The sequence below is a fragment of the Pristis pectinata genome, chromosome 9, assembly GCF_009764475.1.
Source record: "Pristis pectinata isolate sPriPec2 chromosome 9, sPriPec2.1.pri, whole genome shotgun sequence".
Lineage (NCBI taxonomy): Eukaryota > Metazoa > Chordata > Chondrichthyes > Rhinopristiformes > Pristidae > Pristis > Pristis pectinata.
The window spans coordinates 14,172,978-14,188,872 of NC_067413.1; the positions used below are offsets into that span (position 1 = coordinate 14,172,978).

General features: G+C 41.4%; 1 protein-coding gene across 7 annotated transcripts in view; it reads right to left on the reverse strand.

Moving 5' to 3' along the window:
* Positions 1-15,895, reverse strand: part of LOC127574151 (receptor-type tyrosine-protein phosphatase mu-like) — a 746,263-nt gene that overhangs the window by 148,360 nt on the left and 582,008 nt on the right. For 3 of the 7 annotated variants that reach the window (XM_052022906.1, XM_052022910.1, XM_052022907.1), the window contains one exon: positions 13,480-13,509. The exons of the other annotated variants lie outside the window; for them this stretch is intronic. In XM_052022906.1, coding sequence (XP_051878866.1) covers positions 13,480-13,509 — 30 coding nt within the window. The remainder of the gene's footprint in view (positions 1-13,479; positions 13,510-15,895) is intronic. 7 annotated transcript variants of the gene reach the window in all.

Genomic DNA, 15,895 nt, shown 5'->3' on the forward strand with positions numbered 1-15,895 from the left:
TCACTGAATGCGTGAAGCCATTGTTAATATTAGGATCTCTTTGTTGGACAAGATTTTGGTCTTCAGCATACTTATTTCAAATAGGCACAATGATTACGTTAGGGCGATTAAGAATAGTTATATCGGAAATAATTTCTGTATCCACCTATTTAAATAAGTAATTCATTCATAAATAGACCCTGGTGAGGTCCATTACCACTGCCTTTTTGCTTTGTTCTGTACATTATCCTCAGATAAATTGTAAACCTGTTGAATTGTAAAGTGTAAATTGTAATCCTGTTTTGGAAATAAACCTTGGCCCAATGAATCTGATTTGACAAACTTGTTTATTGTTAGATGCTTATTTAATATTATTATGAAGAGAGAAGAGGAAAAGTATGAATAAAATTATCTGGAATATAAAAAACTGTTTGATAAATTTTACTGAAGCAACTAAATAAGGAAAATTACTTTCTGTTTTTGTCTCATGAAGGAATGTCTACAGTTCTCACTCTCTGGTTATTACTTGCACAAGTCGGTTTGTACTGAATAAAATTTCATGATGTTTGTGGAAATAGAAAGGTATATTCATTTATATGATGAGCTTCTGAGTAAGTAACAAGAAGGTACATTTAACATATGAAACTTCCCACAAGCATTATCCTTCAACATAAGCAGATAAAGGAATAGAAGAGAAAAGAGGTTTACGGAGAGAATTCCAGAGCCCTGGACCGAAGAAACTGAATGGACAACTGCCAGTGGTGAAACAATTAAATATGCGGTTGCATAAGAAATCAGATCTGGAACACAGGGACCTTGGAGAGTAATATGTTTCAGAGAGAGTTGTGCAATACTGGAACAAAGATTTCTTCTTCAGATGAAATAAAAATACTCCATTGTCTCAAACAGCTTGTACATTTTAAGGTCAATAAAAGGCAACTAATTATTTAGTCTCTTGATTTACATATTTCCTTTCCACATAGAAGGAGGCCATTTTAGCCCAGTGAATGAATGTTGGCTCACAGAGCAATTCCATTTCCTGCAACCTAATCTTCCCAATATTCCCATCAACTCCCACCAGAACCTATCACTCACCTAAATACCAGGGGCGATTAACCTGGCAGCCACCAAGTCTTTGGAATATGGGAGGAAACTGGAGCACCCTGGGGAAACACACAGGGTCACAAATAGAATGTGCAAACTCCAGACAGACAGCACCACAAGTCAGGATTGAACCAGGCTGCTTGAGCTGTGAGGCAGCAACTAAACTAACTATGCTCCTGTGCTGCCCATAGGAATATGGGAAATCTACATTGTTGCTATACTGTGCAAACCTTACATATATAGCTTGTCTCTAAACATGAGTACATAATTCAGTGCTTAAATTTCTCTATGTAATGAAAAGATAATACTAAATCAGATTTATTAAGTTTCAAATGTATTAAATGCAACAAATATCATTTGTTTTATTCAAAGCACTTGATTACTATATGCTTGTGATCAAGATAAAACATTTCAACTGCAATTGCTTTTGTTGTATGTCCTACTTTCATTAATGTTTTTGCACAGACCGGATGTATCTGCCTAAAGCTATAAGCCCAGATTTACGCTGATGTTGTCAATTCATATTTGGATTGTTTCTGAGTCTCAAAGTCAGGTGCTCAGTCATTCACGCAAAATATAATGGAGACACAAGAGACTGTAGGTGCTGGAAAATGGAGCAAGTTGCTGGAGGAGCTCAGCAAGTCAAGTGGCATCTGTGTAGGCAAAGGAACAGTCGATGTTTCAGGTCGGGACCCTACATCAGGACTGAGAGTGGAAAGGCGTGATAGCCATTATAAGGAGGGGATGAGCTGGCAAGCAATAGGTTGGTATGCAGACGAAGCCAGGTGGCAGAGAGAGGACAAGAGGCACCTCCTCCAGCCTTGTCTATTGCATTCGGTGCTCTCGATGTGGCCTCCTTTACATCAGCGAGACCAAGCGCAGACTAGGCAACTGTTATGCTGAGCACCTGCACTCTGACCGCAATGGCCATCTCAAGCTGAAATGTACTAAATTGGACTTTGTTCTGTTCTACTTGTGTTCTTTCTTGTAAAAATTAAGTATAATTTATGTTTAATTTGTGTTTCTCTTGTGAATGCTGCTTATCTGATGCTCTGTGCTTGTGATGTGGCTGCAAGCAAGTTTTTCATTGCACCTGTGCATACATGCACTTGTGCATATGACAATAAAATATGCAAAGAACATGTATGCACAGGTGCAAATGTTTTTGAATTTTTACTTTGAAGCTCCCAGTTACGAGCCATTTTGCCTCTCCTCCCCACTCCCACAGCGACCTGTCTGTCCTCGGCGTCCTCCACGACCAGGGTGTGACCAAACACAAACCAGAGGGACAGCACCTCGTATCGTCTACAACCCGATGGCATTAACATTGAATTCTCCACCTCCTCTGTTCCTTTCTCTCTCCACCTGATCCACCAGGGTGCTCTCACACACATCCCTCTTTCCAACCTCCCCACCTCCATCCCCCTGTTACCCAGTTCCCTTTCCCTCCCCCACCTGGTTCCGTCCTCCCATCGCCCACACACCCCTCCCACTGTGTCCCATGTACCCACCATCCCTCCTTTATCTGGTTCCATTTTCCTTTCTTATCAGATTCAATAATCTGCAGCCTTTTGTTGTCTCCACGTCACCTCCCAGCCTCTGTTGCTATCTCCACCCCTTCCTCCCCCTCCTCACTCCATCTGCCCTTCACCTGGATCCATCAATCACCTGCCAGCTCCTGCCTCCCCCCTCCCCCTCACCTCTTTCTATCGACTGTCTGCCCTTTCGACTGTCAGTCCCGATGCAGGAACTCAACCCGAAACATCCCACTTACCTCCACAGATGCTGCCCGACCTGCTGAGCTCCTCCAGCAGCGTGTGATTTACTGCACAAAACGCAAGACTTCTGTGAAGGGGCGGGGTGGAGGGGCAGGCGTAAGATATTTCACCGACGAGCACATGGAGACCAATTGACATTAATTATCCACAACAGTTATTAGTTCAGGGTCAGGTTGCCATCATAACCTGCCACGAAGACGTCAGCTGGAAATTTGCTCCCTTTCCACAGTTAGCTCAGTGGAGCAGGGGCAGCTACAAGGAGATTTCTGGCCCTTATCTCTCCAAGCATGAGGGAGCACAGGAAGCACTTCCTCTGCACAGAGAGGGTACTAATGTATCTTTTCGTCGATTATATTATTTGCTGAATATACATTTTGAAACCTTTATTCTCTAAAGACACTTGAGTTGAACTGCACCATACCAATACCTGCATTTCTGTAATTCCACCCTAATTATTACTACTATTACCACCCTAATGTTCACATGTTACCTGGCTCCAAAGCTAGTGATGCCTGCCCTGTCATGTTTCCAGTGGGATTTTCCCCACTGAGGAGACATACCAGGTGATGTTTCACCACTCCTAAGAACCCAAAGAGTTGTGGACACAGCTCAGCACATCACAAAAACCAGCCTCCCCTAAGAGAAAAATAGAGGGCTATGTGGGAGGGAAGGGTTAGGTAGATCTTAGAGCAGGGTAAAATGTCGGCACAACATTGTGGGCTGAAGGGCCTGTACTGTGCTGTAGTGTTTTACGTTCTATGTTCTATGTTCCATGGATTCTGTCTACACTTCTAGCTGCCTTGGTAAACCAGCCAACATAATCAAGGACTCCTCCCAGCCTGGATATTCTCCTTTCTCACCCTTCCCATCGGGCAGGAGATACAAAAGCCTGGAAGCTTGTACAACCAGGCTGAAGGACAGCTTCTATCCCACTGTTATAAGACTATTGAACGGTCCCCTAGTACGATAAGATGGACTCTTGACCTGACAATCTACCTCGTCATGGCCTTGCACCTTATTGTCTGCCTGCACTGGTATCGGTATGGGTATTAGCATTGGTTTATTATTGTCACTTGTACCGAGGTACAGTGAAAAACTTGTCTTGCATACTGTTCGTACAGATCAATTCATTACACAGTGCATTGAGGTAGTACAGGGTAAAAACAATAACAGAATACAGAGTAAAGTGTCACAGCTATAGGGAAGTGCAGCACTTTCTTTGTAACTGTAACACTTTATTTTGCATTCTGATATTGCTTTTCCCTTGTATTACCTCGATGTACTGATGTGATAGTCATCTGTGTGGATGGTGTGCAAAACAAAGTTTTTCACTGTACCTCAGTACATGTGACAATAATAAACCAATTTACCAATTTTTACCTCCAGAGTCTTTGAGTATTAGTGTCCATTGGCTCTTCTATGCTTTCCTCGCAATCTTTGCTGAATCTTAGCTGATGTTAATCAGCTATTTCCTACTGTTGTTGAAAGTTGGATCTGACTCAGTTTTCTCACTTGAGGCTTGCTCACTTCGCACTTAGATTCCTCTCTGACTCCCACTCCTTGACCAAACCTGTTTAATCTGAACAACTAACCATATTAGGCTCTCAGTCATTGCCACTAAAATTTTGAAATAGCACCAGAACTCACAATAAAAGGACTGGATGGAGGAGTGGGTAGTGGGGCAGCAAAATACTGGGATTAATATCAATGGGAATATCAACCACCATTGAAGGAGAAAAGCTGCCAAGTGGCTTCAGTCTTGAGTAGGAAAGAAATGCTCGCGCACCGGATTCCTCATTAATATAGTTCAATAAGGGGGCAGAGAACTCAGCGAGTGGACGAAGTTCAAAACCGTTCAGGATCGAATGCCCTTTAAATTTCTTCTCATGCAGGCTAACGTAAGGGGGAAATTGCTTCTAAATCTAACCAGCCTTTCATCCAGATACATGCTCTCCCCATCTGAGATGTTCAACAGGAAAATTAATCAGCTGCAGGTGTTTATAAGAAAAAAAGTCTTTCAGTCCTTTCTGATGGTCTTTACTCTGAAAGACTAAAGGCAACGCTTCAAAACTGCATGAGACCATTCTGAAAACTAAAAGCTCAATCCAATTATAATCGGTCTTTCACAGCATCATAAATTACTTAGCCAGCCTGTCTTGGATCGTACAGATAACAGGGACAGGTGGAGGAATGATTTGTCACCCGGACACCTACAGCTCATCATTTTATGTTTTACAGCAGGCTAGATTTGAAAATAAGTGCCAAGAAATTCTTGGGGGATTTATGCAGTTGGGATTGAAAGCCAGACAATAGTCCAAGCTGAAATCTCAAGGCTTTACACACAAGTACTCCTCTGTCCAAATGCTGCCACTATGGACTGAAATTTAAGTGCAAGCCTACAGACAAAAAAAAATTGACAAGCCTTTTGGCATCACTGCTTTTAATAACAATCCATTCTCAATAAAAATCTGTTCAAAAGAATTAACACCCAAATCAAATGACATTTCAGGCAAGCTAAAACAGTGATGATTATTGAAGGAACACAGTCACTTCATTCCTTTTGTTTAAAAGGAATTAATCAGTTTCTAAACTCAACCATTAATTTTACAATCGTTTTGCTTCTGTTGCTTTGATGAGTATTTCTGCCTGAGCTGAGAATATTAATAGCACAGAGAGGAAATTTGTTCTTAGAAGACATTGGGTTTAAACCTTTGGTGCCTGGCCAGAAATCTGGCCCAGCAAATCACCCAGCTGTTATGGCACACAGCCAATTTTCATCCCATTGAATTCAGCAGAATAGAAATCAGACTAGTTCGAGAACAAATGGAGCATCTCTTCAGCAGGTGGTGAATGTAAAAACATATTTCACCCTGCCTGGTAGTGGAACAGAATCGATGGCACGATCAAAACCAAAACTTCTTTAGAAGGGAGTTAATATCAAGGGTCCAAAATGGAGCAAACTTCTAGACATACACAAAAAGACAGGTCAACTGCTTCCCACCAAGACAAATCCCTTCCTTCCTTCCTTACTCCTTCGAGCACATCTGCTCCCCACAAACCAGGGTGGGAATCCACACACAACCTCTAACACAGCGTTGTGCAGTTACACATTACCAAAATCAGGCAAACAAGGCTCAAAGAGCAAAATAACTCTGGCCTCCAAGTGCACGGGTATCACACGCCCTGCACCCACTGTTCAACCTGACCTGCACCTCAAGTTAAATCGCCTCTCACATCACCAGTCACCCACCCAGTCAACGGCCCCCTGTGAGAAGGTCTCTTAATGGTCCCATGTTAATTGGCTCCACAGCAAGTGGAGGGGAGACTGTGACTCCCCATTGAGGGGAGACTGTGACTCGGTAGTTCTGAGCTTAGGCCACTAGGCGGTGCAGTGAGCTACCTTCATGTCAACTTTCCATGAACAACCATTTTGCTGTCATTTATCCTTTGGTTACTCTAATTTTCAATGTCAAAACTTAAGGTTTTAAATAGTTCTAAAATATAAATAAGTTACATATATCACCATTATGTGATTAAACATCACAATTAACTATTATAACTGTAGTTTTCTACATTGAAAGCTGTGAGGTCAAAGGTTACGCTCTTTCCTTGAGTTGGGAGATGTGGGTTCATGACATACAACACAGGAGGCCGATCCACCCATCATGCCTGTACTGGTCCATTGAAAGAGCTGTTCAAAAAACCCCTCTCCCTCAACTTTCCCCATTAACCTGCGAGTGTTTCAAGAAATTTGTCTTCAGTGACTAAACTGGGAATGCTGTAGCTGCCTCATGTGCCCTGTCTCTAAAGTCAGTGGAACCAAAAACAAAGTGTAGCTCCTATTATATACTGTGCATATGGCACATACAGCTCAGAAGCCACGGAAAGAGATTGTTTGGACTCTGTGCCTTTGCTATGTCCTTGCAGAGCCAAAATCATAAGATATCTTTATTAGTCACACGTACATCGAAACACACAGTGAAATGCATCTTTTTGCGTAGATTGTTCTGGGGGCAGCCCGCAAGTGTCGCCACACTTCCGGTGCCAACGTAGCATGCCCACAACTTCCTAACCCTTACGTCTTCGGAGAACGTACAAACTCCTTACAGACAGCGGCTGGAATTGAACCTGGTCGCTGGCGCCCTACTGCCCTGCAAATCAACCCATCAGAGACATTCCCTTTGTCCTGGCCATCTCTCCTCCACTCTTGCTGCAACTTAAAACTAACATGCTTTCTCCCTTGGGTCTTTGAACTGAACAGTTCACTCTGTTTCTCTTATAACAGATGCTGCCAGACCTGCTGAATATTTCCAACATTTTTTGTTTTGTATTCAAATCTGCCATGGCAGCTAAGCTTCTTAAATCCAGTTGGTTAAAGACATCTGAAATTAAAAAACTGGAATATAAAGGATGAAGGTGAAACTTAAGATCAGACTGTTGTAATAACTTGTCTGGATCCCAAATGCTTTTTTTTTTGAGAAGGAAAGCTGCTGACCTTAACCAAATACCAGAGGACATGCATTTAAGGTGAGACGGGAGAAGTTTAAGAGGGATGTACGGGGCAAGTTTTTTACACTGAGAGTGGCGAGTGTCTGCAATTGGGCTGCCAGGGGTGGTGGTGGAAGCAGATACGATAGTGGCATTTAACGGGCTTCTTAGATAAACACATGAATATGCAGGGAGTGGAGGGATATGGATCATGTGCAGTCAGAAGAGATTTAATTTAATTTGGCATCGTGTTCAATGTAGACATCGTGGGCCGAAGGGCCTGTTCCTGTGCTGTACTGTTCTATGTTCTTAAACAGTCTGGTCTCCAGGTGCCTTGACACTCACAGTGATGTGGTTGGTTCTCAAATTCCAACTAAAGTGGTTGAGAAGTTTATTTTAGAGGGAACTAGTCAGTTTAAGGTTACTCAAGGATAAGACCATAAGCCATAGGAGCAGAATTAGGCTTTTCGGCCCATTGAGTCTGCTCCACCACTTGATTATAGCTGATTTATTTTTCCGTCTCACCCCCATTCTCCTGCCTTCTCCCCATAACCTTTGATGCCCTTACTAATCAAGAACCTATCAACCTCCTCTCTAAATATACCCAATGACTTGGCTTCCACAGCAATCAGTGGCAATGTATTCCACAGATTCACCACCCTCTGGCTGAAGAAATTCCTCCTCATGGATGGAGAAAAAATGCTTGTGTCATTACCCACACACTAAAAATGAATTAAAAATATGGTTGTATGTAGATTGCGCAAGGCATGCTATGTCTTGATTGGTTCTTTCCCCTGTCTGTGTTTTTACTTGGGAAGTAGGGGTCAGAAAAAAACATTTTCCACAAATATTTTAAACTTTTGAACACCAATGATACCAGCAACATCTGTTAACATCTGTTAATCATTTGACTACTAAACTGAGGACCATTGCCTGTTCACATTAACCTGTGGAAACTCTTTGCTATTTTAATGGGTTAATGAAAGAAGCACTTTGAACCTGATCAGTAAACCTATAATTAAGGAGCCCACTCCAGTTTAGGAATAACAAATGTTGTGAAACAGAATAAGGGAGAATAAAATAAAGAAGATTCAATAAGGCTACAGTAGAACCACAGTAAAACTCCACTAATCGGGCACCATCAGAACTTTGGTGGTGCTGGACTGACTGATTTTCTAGACTATTGAATATTATTCCTATTAATAGACTTATACACTTATAATTCACTTTTTTTATTTTACATTGCATTATAATAAATTTTCCAGTGAAGCAGGTGAGTTTAAAAAGTGTGTGGGAAGCAGGGCCCCAGTGGGCTTAAAGGGGGCCCAGTGTATTTAACATGGGTGTGGGAAAGAGACCCTGTCGAGGTAAAGTGAGTGTGGGAACAGCCCCCACCTGAGTTTAAAGTAAGTGTAAGATTTCTTGTGAATGTTGCTTGTATGATGCAATGTGCCTGTGATGCTGCTGCAAGTAAGTTTTTCATTGCACCTGTGCAGACATGGACTTGTACATATGACAATAAACTCAATTTAGAGTGGGGCCCCTGTGTGTTTATGAACACCTGATTTATGTGCAGCTCAAGGAGTGTTTGGGAGACTAGAGGGATGGATTTGCCAGCTGCTGCAGGACTGGAAGTGACGGTTCTTGACACCAGCTGGAATTTTGTCACATTAAGCCCAAGAAGAATACATTCTAGTTAACATGTTGATATCCATTTTGTGAATCTAGGGACACCCCAGTGAGGTTAAAGTGAGCGTGGGAATGCGGCTCCAATGAGCCAGATGCTGAACCTTCCAGATTTCCGAACAACAGGATAGTGGACCATTGGAGTTTTACTGCACTAAGGAATGAAGACTGTGTGTGCTTAAGATGAGATGCAGAGAGCAGAGCACAAACCTGTTAACGTGGAAACATCAACGGCAGATCATATTGGCATTTGTAAGACATTAACTAAAGCTTTTAACTGCTCTTCGAAATAATAAATCTTAATCTGACTGTGATTCAACCAGCAGTGATATCTGGAGCATGACTGCACTCAGTTCAATTGTCTTGAGAATATAAATGAATAAGGAGGCATGGTCGTGACTCTTTCAGTCAGTGCCTAATCAGAGCTGTGCTGAGCAGAAATGGTCCAAGTAGAGACACCAACACATTGATGCAATCACGAAGAGGCACGTCAGTGGACGTACACTGGAGAGCACTCTGACTGGTTGCATCACTGCCTGGTATGGGAGCTCCAATGCGCAAGATTGCAAGAGGCTGCAGGGGGTTGTAGACTCAGCCAGCTCCATCATGGGCACAACCCTCCCCACCATCGAGGACATCTTCAAGAGGCGGTGCCTCAGGAAGGTGGCATCCATCACTAAGGACCGTCACCATCAGGGACATGTCCTCTTCCTGTTACTACCATAAGGGAGGAGGTACAGGAGCCTGAAGACCCAGACTCAATGATTTAGGAACAGCTTCTTCCCTTCCGCCATCAGATTTCTGAATCATCCATGAACCCATGAATACTACCTTGTTATTCCATTTTTTGCACTATTTATTTTGTAATTATAGTAATTTTATGTCTTTGCACTGTGCTGCTGTTGCAAAACAACAAACTTCATTACATATAATTCAGTGATAATAAACCTGATTCTGATTCCGCACAAGAGAGGAGATAACCAGAGTGCAGCTACTGTCTGCCCGAGGATTGTTCAGAGGAATTCCAAATATAGTCGGTGAAACTAACATGTAAGTGACACAACTAGTAAACAAATGGGTGGAATGCAGGAACAAGAAAGGGACCTTCTTCCCTTCATTGGTTCCACCGTTCAGTTAGATAGTTGCCGATCCATTTGAATGGTCGCTGGGTTTAAAAAATGGAGCTCTCCACCCAGCAATAATGTGGGAAGGCCTGTAGCAGCAATTTGAGAAGGCGACTCACCTCCACCTTCTCAAGGTCAAATACGGATGGTCAATAAATGTTGGCTTTGCCTGCAGTACCCAGATCTGGTAAATGAACAAAAATAATCTGCCTACCTATCTTGGTTCTGTAACCCCTAATATCCTTATCAACTGCACTAAACATTTTCAACCGATATTGCTTCAGTGGCATAGGGGCAGGAATTCCAGATTACCACAAACCTGTAAAGAAGTGTCTCCTGACACCAACCCTAAACAGCCTCGCTCAAATTTTAAGGTTCTGCTCTTGTTCTAACTCCTACCAGAGGAAGAAGGTACTTTCCACCTTTGCAAAAAGCACATGTATTCATCTTAAACTCATATTAAATCACAGTGTAAGCTGCAAATTCAGTCATATCCAATGAAAACATTATGGGAGTAATTTTCATCTGCACAATCCGGGGAAAGGGGAGGGCAGGGTGATCTAGCGGTGTGCAATCCCCACTTGATTTTCATTCCAATACGTGAATGGAAATCAAGTAGGGATTGATTTCAATGAGTGAAAACTGACGTTATGCAGGGCTTCCAATCCATTTGGGAAGAATACCCCTGCTGCTATATCCAACCCACTCCCCTTGATTCAAGGATGTCCATGATATATTGTGTTGGTTTGCCTGAGAAGACACAAAATTAATCTAATTTTATTTAGCTATCAATTTTTCAAACCAATTGCAGCATATTCTATTTGTGAACAAGGTCCTGACTGGTAACATGGTAAAGACAGGACATTGTATAATTCTTTGGGAAAAGATGACAAATGTTGCATTTGGTAGTGCTCTTCTATAAGCTTAGTGGATCAATTGCATTACTTATCAAGCTGGCAAGAATATGCATATTGCAGTAAACAAACCTAAAATATAGTTGAAGAAACAAAACAACTTCATTATCTCCTTGCCATGCACCAATCTATAATGTCCATTCACAACATCAGAGTGTTCGCATTATGCGATGGTGCAGCTTCACTGCAGAGTTATTAGTGGCATCAGAATCTCATTTGTTGTGAGGTGAGTTTTATTACTGGCAAAAACCTCATAGTGGACTCCTGGGTATCTGATGATATGTCAAGTGTGCTGCAACCTTGCAAAGAAAATATTGCTTTAATTTCCTTTTCAAATAAACTAACAAAAATAAAAATAACAAAGTAGACTTGATTGCACTTTATCCCTACTCCAGAATCTGGACACATGACTGAGTAACGAAATGGATCCCAGCCACCAGCGCCTGTTTCCGAATTCTCCCGATCACCCTTCAAATCACCTCACGTTTGCCCTTTGTTTTTTTTTTATTTGCACTTACTGATGGGTTTTAAGTTAGATTCCACTACAAAAGCTAGACTTTAGTGATGAATCTGTGGCTGTTTAACACTACATGTTAGCTCTTGTCTATCATAGGAACATTTCCCTGCACCTGTCTTTTGAACAAAGAATATTCTGATCCAGAAAGGCCTATTTCATCATTTGTTTATGGAAGTGAATATTTAGTAAACCATTTCCAATCACTTTCCTTTCTTTTCCTTTTTCAATGCTTCATTTTCCCCTGCATTGTGGCTATGTGGTTACACTGTGAATGACTTTCTCCATGTAGTGATAATCTTCCCTTATTCATAATATAAAAATAGCACTTTTCAACACACCCTTAATGCTCTTTTCTCTGTCATGTGGAAAGGTCTCAGGTACCCTGTCAAAACCTTGGGCTTTGTCTTTCTTGCAGCAGATTCCTGAAACCTGAAGTTTCCTTTCATTTTCCGGTTTTATTTTTCTCAAGCTGAAGATCCATTAACCTGACTGCATCTTGTTTGAGAGTGAGTCCTGACAACAGGATAATAGACAGCAAGATTATTGTGGTTGAGCCCCTTACCAGTAGCAGAAACCCTTACCTTTAGCATTTCTCTTCAACCATTTGCTTTTTGCAAATTTCTACCTCAGTATAGCCACACGATGATCACTTTGCACTACAATGGACTTTGTCTTCTTTGTTCTAATTGTATTCTTTCTTGTAAAAATTGTGTATAATTTATATTTAATTTATGTTTTTTTCTTGTGAATGCTGCTTATCTGACACTTTGTGCCTGTGGTGCTGCTGCAAGTAAGTTTTTCATTGCACCTGTGCATACTTATATTTGTTCATATGACAATAAACTCAACTTTGACTTTGATACATGGATACAGTGAGAATGACACATTAAGCCTCATGATTTCAGATTGATGACTCAGTTTGATAATGAAAAAATACTTACACTCTAAACCAGAGAGCAACAGAATCTCTCTGCTAAAACCATGCAAGGTCAACAACATCATTAATTAATACAAAAAAATAGGAAATGCTGGAAGTACCCAGCAGATCAAGCAGCATCCATGAGGAGAGAAACAGAGAGGGTTTTTCAAGTCAAGAACTCCTTCATCAGAACAGTTTGGTGAATATTTAGTGATATATTTAGGGTGGCACCATGGTGCATCTGGTAGAGCTGCTGCCTCACAGCGCCAGAGACCCAGGTTCAATTCTGACCTTGGGTGCTGTCTCTGTGGAGTATGCACATTCTCCCCGTGATGCATGAGTTTCCTTGAGGTGCTCTGGTTTCCTCCCACATCCCAAAGACATGTGGGTCAGTTGGTTAATTGTCCATTGTAACTTGCCCCTAGTCTGTAGGTGACAGTTTGAGAGGAATGTGGAGATTAATGTAGCATTAATGTAAATGGGAGGTTGATAGTTGGAACAGACTCAGTGGGCTGAAGGGCCTCTTTCTGTGCTGTATTTCTCTATGACTCTCTACGACTCGAAACCATTTGTAATCATTGTCATCTCTTTCCCTTTCTCAATACTTATAAGTTTCGATGAAGGGCCCTTGACCTTAAATATGTGTTTCCCACTTCACAGACAATGACCGACCTGCTGGCTGCTTCCAGCATTCTCTGTTCTTCTTTCGGATTTCCAGTATCAGCAGTTTTGTTTTTTGTTGCAATTCCTTAATTAACATCAACAGGTCTACAAAATTTGGCAAAAATTTTAGTCCAAAACATTCCAGCATGGTTTGCTGCTTTTGCATACGGATCTTAGATTGTACATTAAGGCAATTAAAAAATCAGATAGCAAAGCTGGAAAACAAAAATGTGAATGAAACAAATGTTTTGCATGAAAAAGAATGGATAAAAGCATGGAGCAGTTCATTATCAAAGCAGTTACTTACAGGTAATAAGTGTAGGACTGAGAGCTTCTTCTGCCAGGTGAGATGGTTGAAGGATTTAGGCAGGTGGGAAAGGATGGAATGAAAGGAAAAGAAAAGCAAATATTAATGAATTAAAAGAAAATCTAAATTAATTCCTTCCTAATAAAATATATTAAAAAGCAGTGGTGGTTGAAGCTTAAGTGAAGGTACATAAGTATGACAGCAGATTCAAAACAATACAATGTATATATTCTAATATTCTGAAAAAAAGATATCGAGGTTTAATAACTTACATATCCTTCCCTGAAATCTTTGGTTAGGCCACACTTGGAGTATTGCGTGCAATTCTGGTCGCCCCATTACAAGAAGGATGTGGAGGGTACGGAAAGGGTGCAGAAGAGGTTTACCAGGAAGCTGCCTGGATTAGAGGGTATGAGCTATAAGGAGGGGTTGCATAAACTTGGGTTGTTTTCAGCGGAGCATCGGAATCTGAGGGGAGACCTGATAGGAGTTTGTAAATTATGAGAGGCACAGATCAGGTAGACATTCCGAATCTTTTTCCCAGAGTAGAAACGTCAAGTGCTAGATGACCTGCATTTAAGGTGAAAGGGGGAAAGTCTAAAGGAGATGTGTGGGACAAGTTTTCTTAAACAGAGAGTGTTGGGTGCCTGGAACAGGCTGCCAGGGGTGGTGGTGGAAGCAGAACCGATAGTGGTATTTAAGAGGCTGTTAGATAGATACATGATTATTCATGGAATGGAGGGATATGGATCATGTGCAGGCAGAAGAGATTTAGTTTAATTTGGCATCATGTTCAGTACAGACATCTTGGGCTGAAGGGCCTGTCCGTGTGCTGTACTGGTCTATGTTCTATGAATGGTAGATGATAAACAGTGAGGTGGGGAATAAAGTGGAAGGACTAGCATGGGGAGGTGTGAATCCGTTGACCATGACCTGACGCCCAGCATTGTACACCTAAACCTTTTTCTCTCATCTTGACCACAGATTGAGGCAATTGATGGAGTGAGGGAGCTGGATTAAATGCTGAGAGTCAGCTCATTAATGCCACTAAACGTAGCTGAATCTGAATTTTCCATAATAATCACTGCTGCAGAGACATTAAGCAAGGGTTCATTTAACCCATGCCTTAGATGGATGGATTTGGCAAGTCCTATTAATTTCTGTTAAAATAGTTGGCACTGAACAGCATTAGATTATAAACCTGTTCAAAATGAGGAAATTTTTTTGGCATCAGTATTTCCAAGAAACAATGGAAGAATCAATGTGGGAAAGCTCTTTCCAAATTTACAGAAGGTGGAGGTGACATCAAGCAGCATATGAAGAAAGAGGCCTTTCCCTGCTCTGAGTGGGAGTCACCAACTAATGGTTGTGGTAACTTCTTGAAGAGTGGGCAGGAGTAAATGACGACACAGAGATTGCCTTGTACTTTCTAGTGTGTGGCTAGGGGAGAAATTTGTGTATGGCAACCGGCATTGATTTCTGTGTGAGAATATTAGCTGCCAGTTGTATTTGTCTCCACAAGTGCTATTCCAGCAACTTCAAAGGAAGTTAATGTGTGGAGGTGATGTCCATGGTAGCCAATGCTCTGGCACATATTTAGGGCTAGTGACTAAAGGTGACTTTCTAGATGTCCAGCAACCTGAGAATAAAGTAGCATTAGTGATACAAGTCCACCTGAATTTATCAATGTATTCAAAAAAGAGCAGCAAAATACTGCTGAAAATCAGAAATAAAAATTCAGTGGGTGAGACATGATATGTGGAGAGACAAGAAGTGTTATTAACAATTTCTTTCAGGCCATCACTCAGAAATGTTAACTTCATTCATCTCTCTACACATCTTGCCTGATCTTCGTGCTTTCAGCATTTTCTGGTTTATTATAAATTTAATTTAAACATTCTGGTTGTGAAATTCCACAGTGGTTCCTGGTCATCGAAATTTGGATGGAAGCTTCCATAGGTGGAATGAAATAAAAACCTGGACTCCTCTGCTCCGTAGGGCTTATGGGCAAATTGAAAAGGGTCAATTGAAAAGGGTAAAACTGGGATTAATTGTCTTTGTTCAGGAAAGGGTGCTTGAGAGGGTGGAACCAAAGTGAGCAAATGGAAGATCATCTGATAAGCACCAAGAAAAGCTCAGGGGGTCTGAATGGCTTGTTTCTGCTCCTATGTTCATTAGGTAGCTGCCATTATAGTCTTTAGCCCATGCTGTGTTATACCATGATTAATGTCAAAGACAATATCCAGCTATTTTGTTCCTGAAGTTTCACTTTCTTATTTGAACTCATCTGACCTCTGAATATCACACCAAGGAATCAGCTTTAGAAGAAGTGAGTACAGCCGTTTCTAAGCTTTCATAACATAATGGATGGAAATCTCATCCATCTTAAATTGACGTCTTTGGTTAACATACCTTT